This window comes from Musca domestica, unplaced genomic scaffold (assembly GCF_030504385.1).
Source record: "Musca domestica strain aabys unplaced genomic scaffold, Musca_domestica.polishedcontigs.V.1.1 78, whole genome shotgun sequence".
NCBI lineage: Eukaryota > Metazoa > Arthropoda > Insecta > Diptera > Muscidae > Musca > Musca domestica.
This window is the reverse complement of record NW_026712403.1, coordinates 2237593-2243595: the sequence shown is the minus strand read 5'-3', so window position 1 is coordinate 2243595 and position 6003 is coordinate 2237593. Positions and strand designations below refer to the sequence as shown.

At 33.5% G+C, this 6003-nt stretch overlaps 2 protein-coding genes across 3 annotated transcripts; both read right to left on the bottom strand.

Moving 5' to 3' along the window:
- LOC101901411 (cytoplasmic dynein 1 intermediate chain) lies at positions 1 to 2538 on the bottom strand. Of its 2 annotated transcripts, none has more exons than XM_059130633.1 (6): positions 2314 to 2538; positions 2114 to 2245; positions 1921 to 2051; positions 1317 to 1783; positions 802 to 1255; positions 1 to 725 (listed from the first exon to the last, which is right to left on the bottom strand). In XM_059130633.1, exons 1-6 carry the CDS (start codon positions 2463 to 2465, stop codon positions 214 to 216), a joined length of 1848 nt encoding a protein of 615 aa, XP_058986616.1. In that variant the 5' UTR covers positions 2466 to 2538; the 3' UTR covers positions 1 to 213. The 2 variants fall into 2 exon arrangements, with proteins under 2 accessions (XP_058986616.1, XP_058986615.1); XM_059130632.1 differs by having other exon boundaries at positions 4 to 725; positions 1317 to 1825; positions 2314 to 2537.
- A 713-nt stretch (positions 2539 to 3251) lies between these two features.
- LOC131806507 (small nuclear ribonucleoprotein F) lies at positions 3252 to 3840 on the bottom strand. Its single transcript, XM_059130646.1, has 2 exons — positions 3489 to 3840; positions 3252 to 3424 (listed from the first exon to the last, which is right to left on the bottom strand). The coding sequence occupies exons 1-2, from the start codon at positions 3661 to 3663 to the stop codon at positions 3333 to 3335; spliced, it is 267 nt and encodes an 88-aa protein (XP_058986629.1). The 5' UTR covers positions 3664 to 3840; the 3' UTR covers positions 3252 to 3332.
- Positions 3841 to 6003: the final 2163 nt, after the last annotated feature.

The window sequence follows — 6003 nt, the reverse complement described above, 5'->3', positions numbered from 1 at the left end:
TGAGAGTATATGAAAATGCTTCTTTTAGGTGTAATACAAAATGTCCTTTTTTTATAAAAAAAAATAATTATATATATTCATCAATATTATGCTTCTTAAAAATGTATATGCTCAATATACTCCCAAAAATATCTGAGGCTTCATAAATTTAAATTTTATCGATATGCCCTACTGCGCTCAAGAAAGTAGAATAGAATATGGCATTTGGAGACTCTAGTCTCTTATTAAACTTTTTTGCCTTAACATATCCAAGGTTTCAATAAGCGCAGAGTTTTCATTGTGCACAGGCTGTGTTAATCTATTGTCTGCCTCATATAGATACAGCCTTCCATCTAAATCACCAACTGCAATATGTTTAGCATTTGGCATCCATGAAAAACGATTAAGAGCTGGTTGACCATCTACAATTGTAGATACAATAGGTTCCTCAGAGTCCATATTTATATTCCATAAATCAATATGACCACTTTCATTTACAGTGCCAAATAGAGCAGGATTTGTTGGACACCATGATATATCCATAACATAGTCGAAGTTATTATTAATGGTATGTAATGGGGTTTCACTGTGTAATGACCATAATTTTATGGTCGAATCAATAGATGATGTTAAAAACAAGTGATTAAATTCTGAGGCTGATGAGTGTGACATCGATATTCCACTTATTGGACAGTCGTGTTGTTCATATTTAGCCTTGATGCCGTCATTTGCATCGAAACGATTAGCTAAAAGTCACAAATATTCAGATCAATTTGCATTGTAAGGGAGTTGTATATCTTATATCTTTATTTTGATAATTACCTTTGTAAACACATCCATCTTCACCACCCACAAGGAAGTCGTTATATTCAATGTCTGCAAACGTCATGCAGGTTGCTGCAATGGGACGTTTTTGTTTGGTTCCTAATGTGAAAACATCAATCGGCTTAGATAGCATATCCATGTTCCAAGTACAGAAACGACCATCAAATGAAATTGAATAAATATTGTGAGAATTAATATTTAAAGATCGAATGGGTTGTACATGAGCTCCGCTATTCAATTTGGTTGTTTGTATTGGAATTGATTTCGATGAACGTGTATCCCACATGACAATTTGTCCTGAATAGGTTCCACCAATAATAATGTTTGGATCGAAGTTATCGAAACAAATTGACATAACTGCGCTGGAAGAATGCATTATGTATTCCGGATATGTTTTGCCAAAAGATGCATTCCACACCAGTGCCATACCCTCTGGTGCTAAGGGTTCATTCTAAAAGATTATGAAAATAAGTCAGGGATAAAATGCTCAAGATATGTATGTTTAATTATACCACATTGGAATGATAGGATGCGACAATTCGATCAGCTACAAAAGGCGACCAATCCATGTCGGTTATACAACGATTGGTTGTAAGTTCACACTCAAACATGACATTTAATAATACTCCTGAATATGACACATCGTCGGCATCATCAATGCTGGTGTTAGGTCTCGTATAGTCCTTTGTTATATCTCTATTATTGGCAACTACATTTTCGACTACACTACCTATGCGGTTTAATGCATTTTGAAAATTAGTATTGGAAAGAAATGCTAGCTTTTCTTCTTCTGTTAATTCTGTAACTAAAAATATTGAGGTTTGATTAGGATTGTCTTGAGTTTTTACAAATGCGTCCCTCACCGCTTTACGCTCTTCAATTATGCTCTCTAAACGAGTTATGGCTGGCAGCACAAATTCAACCTTTGGCAAACCTGGTGACATACAACCGGGTGGTAATTTTGATTTGAATCCTCCCTCTAAAATGTCATCATCTTGGCTATCTTCAATATTTTTAATAACTAATATTTAAATACAAAACAATAATTATTTGGATATGTTTTCATTTCGATAATAGAATGAATAGAATATAATTAAAATTGAATTGCATAATTACCTAAACGTTGGAGACAAGCATTGCTATTTTTAGTTTGAGTTGACTTAGTAGATGTGAGTATTTCCCGAGGCTGAATATCCGTAATTTCTGTGTGGAATACTGTTAACTTGGAAAGTTTTTCCGATATGTCTCTAGGAATGAACATACGAAGAAAAAATTATTACAAAAGCATATATGTATATGTACAAGGTACCTTTTAGGCGTTTCAACGTTGTCCTTGAGAATTTGTATATTTTCGTTTTCTTTTTTCTTGGAACTAGACACTGTGGGGTTTTCTATCTGTGGTGTTAATCTCAACGTCTCTTCACATATTTTATCAAAATCACTGAAATAAAATTACTTTGTTAAAGATATTTGTTTTTCCCTACATAAAGCAGCATTCTCAATACTAACACAAACGACTTGATTTTTTCAATATATTTTTCTTTCGCTTTTTCAGCATCGCGTGCAGATTTTAAGAGCTCCAGTTGTTTTCTTTCCTGGCGTATCTCCTCCAATTTTGCCAATTTTCGTTTAATAACATCATCGAAGTTCTTTCCCGACATTCTTAAATGCTTTCTGTATTACTTTTGAATAATTGTGGAAATAATGCGACCAGTCATGTTCTGAATACCATTTTGCTAATAAAACCACAACTACATCATATATTGAGTTCTATATTTAAATCATAAACTTGAATTACCCACCGAGTGTTACTGTAATAACTGTATAAAGATTTCGAAGGCACCCTACATCAGTATCAGTTGTATGACCCTAAGACACAAATACAAGTTGTTTCGAACAACATATGAATACGAGAACACGAATAAGTAGCAATGGTTTGAGAATGAAAAAATACATTTTCTAGATCTAAATTTTTTTCGAAGATGATTTTTGGCATAGCAGTTACTGTTTTTTTAATATATCATCATTAAGAATTTGCTAGCAATATGAGAATTGTTGCGTTTTTTTCGCGCCAAAATTCTAAATGAATTAACCGCAAAACTAGTACATTATAAGATTATATGCTATGAAACATTATGCATGGTTCGTAAATTTTATGGGAATGCAATGGAAAACACCTAGCCCAATTATAATTTTTAGAAAAAATACTAGGTGTCTCACAATTGTCCTATCACTGTGCAAAAAGATACAGTCGAATGGAAATGGAAACATGCCCTAGGACCGCAGCAAGAGCATTTTATATCGCTGTTTTCCATGACAACTTTCAGACTAGAGCTGATTGAGTCATCGTAAAATTATAAGGAAATATTTACTGGTATATTTTGTTATCCTGTTGATTATTTTTTATTACAAAATATTTTGTTTTAAATTCATAATAGAATTCAAAGTATTATACATGAAATAAACGTAAAACTAGTACATTATAAGCTATGACCATTATAAATTTTATAAATGGTTTATACTTTTTATTAGTCTCTCATTTCGCCTTCTTCATCTTCATCGTCGACGCCTTTAATGTACAAAACGTTGTTGCAACGAATCAAGACTTCTCCCAAATTTCCTGTAAATAAGACGTAAATTCTTAGTAACAATTTCACTTTTTGGTAATTTATTCAAGTTACTACCGGTGACTTGACCATCAATGTGTTCCTCTGTATTGGCCAATTGCATGTTCATGTAGCCATCCACAGACACCAGATAACCTTTATACTCATGTCCCCATTTAAGTTTGATTATCACAGCTTTACCCGTTAGACCATTCAGAAATGGTTTGGGATTAATTGGCATAGCAGCAGACATTTTTTACGGAATATTTTATTTATTACTTTATAATCTTTATAATAGAACACGCGTGTTACAAGCCAAAAAATACAAAAAGTGCGAGCGTGGGAAACAAAAATGAAAAACGTCCCAACGAAGCGAATATAAAGGCCAAAAAGCAATACTTGATAAAAAATAAACAGAAAGCAAAGACTCCGGGTACTCTGTTGTTTACGAATGAGACATGAGGAAAACTGAACACATTCACTAAAAGAGTGCGGAACTAGCTACAAATGCCATGATATATAAAAGTGTAGTGTACACAATAGGTTGGTCAACTAAAATTACTAATAATTCAAAGCTAGAAGAAATATCAAAAGTTGTTTACGTTACAATCATGACGCAATTTTTTCAATCACAAAAGCATTTCCACATCCTGTGATATGGCGCAAAAACAAGACAAATTTGAAAACCATATTTAATGTCAAAATTTGTTTATACTTTTTTGGCCATTGCTCATCTCTTATTCTGCGATTTGGGTCACGTCAAAATCTATAATTGTAATTGAAATCACAGAACAAACGATAAACAATAGTCAAAAAAGTGTAAACAAATTTTGGCATTGTATCATTTTTTTAAAATTTACAGAAACACCTTGTTATTGCGCCATGGGTCATGCCATGGTACAATGAATTCAAGGTAGGGCAGAACTACCATATGATTTAAATTTTTTTATTTTTCTGGCTTAATATGTCAACTTCATTTGCTTATGTGTGTGTCTTCTTTTCAATAATAAAAAATTGTTCAGAAAATATTCAAATTCGGGTGTTTTCAAAATGCTTATTGCAACGAATGCATCGACAAAATCTACAGTTTTTGTCGCGAAATAAACCATAAGAGATATATAGAACATGATATTGAAAAGAAATTTTGACCATTCATTCAGTTTTCGCGGTTTTAAATTATTTATTCAAAATCAATGCAACAAGTTGTTTGGTTTTTTATTGTTTTGATAGTAATTCTGACATTACAAGCCAAACAGGTAGACCTCTATACTTGCAATTTTTTCAAAGTTGACCTACCTTCTCTTCATTGTACCATGGGTCATGCCTTATAATAAATACTTGACTTTTTCGCTTTGCAAATGTCAAAATTAAGAAATGTTAGGGAACTGTATTTCTAACACCGTTGACATTTATTATGGGCCTGAAGAATGTGATGTACAAAACGTAAGAAAAGATCTGCCAATAGAACTTGAGTCGAACCTGGAGAGTTTCTAGTGTATAATTCGCATATGCTAATTTGCAATAAGTTCGAAATATATACTACTTTCCAGAGAACGGCCCTTGTAAGCCATCATCCACACCAAATATGCCTGATGAGCCGCTTAACCAACGGCGAAACGCGTCGCATAGTGGTGAGTGTGTGATAGTGTCTATCTGGCTTTCCTTTTCACTGCAAATTTCAGATAATTAAGCTCGTCTCAAAAGAGAAAACAAACACGTAAGCTAAGGCATTTTTTCGATATGATGAAGTGAAAATTAGTTATCGTTGTCAATTATTTATACCCTCCACCTTGAAAATGAGGGTATATTAACTTTGTCATTCCGTTTGTAATCCCTAAATATTCGTCGTAGACTCCATTAAGTATAAAATTCTAAGTTGATTTAACGATGTCCGTCTGTCTGTTGAAATCATTTGACGTAGAGCTTCACAATTTGGCAGAACAATTTGTATTATATCTATGATAGTTGGTATTGAAAATGAGATGTATCGATTCACGTTTTAGTATAGCCGCCATATAACGTACCTCCCGATATTCGGTGTTTTGTTGATTTTCGCCACATTTTTTCACGGATGGGTTCTGTCTCCGGTTGCGAAACATTGTATGTATAGATCCATGTTTTTGTATAGCCTCCAAATTACAGTATGTCCAGAAATTCGGTATTTTGATGATTTTTGTTTGAAAATTGGTATTTGTAGTTCATAATGGGTTCTAACTCCTGTGGCGAATATAGTATGTATAGGTTAAAGTTTTCGTATAGCCTCCACATTATGGTACCTCCGAATATTTAAGTCCACGTTTTCCTATAGCGCACAACGATACCCACCGATATTCGGTATTTTGATAATCCCAGTCACATTTACCCACGAAATTGTCTCAAATTTGGTATTTGAGAAGATTTGACAGATGAAAATCCTTGAAGTTTAAAATTGTCTATAGGGATTCCCGTTTAGGTATGGCCTCAGCCACTTTATTAGCATTATCCAAACGGTCTTACTGGAACAAATATAACATCCAGTTACTTAGGGTCCGCAGTATTTGGTCCAATTCGAATTTGACAGGTCCAAGCCAAATTGATGGACTGTAATTATGAA

What these genes read in the sequence shown, in the direction of transcription:
- LOC101901411 (XM_059130632.1), bottom strand. Translation starts at nt 2,465, where the DNA reads ATGTCGGGAAAGAACTTCGATGATGTTATTAAACGAAAATTGGCAAAA. An exon ending in TGCTTGTCTCCAACGTTTAG is followed by an intron (nt 1,826 to 1,920) that starts GTAATTATGCAA and finishes TTTAAATATTAG; the next exon opens with TTATTAAAAATATTGAAGAT. An exon ending in AGATGGATGTGTTTACAAAG is followed by an intron (nt 726 to 801) that starts GTAATTATCAAA and finishes TGTGACTTTTAG; the next exon opens with CTAATCGTTTCGATGCAAAT.
- LOC131806507 (XM_059130646.1), bottom strand. Translation starts at nt 3,663, where the DNA reads ATGTCTGCTGCTATGCCAATTAATCCCAAACCATTTCTGAATGGTCTA. An exon ending in CATTGATGGTCAAGTCACCG is followed by an intron (nt 3,425 to 3,488) that starts GTAGTAACTTGA and finishes TCTTATTTACAG; the next exon opens with GAAATTTGGGAGAAGTCTTG.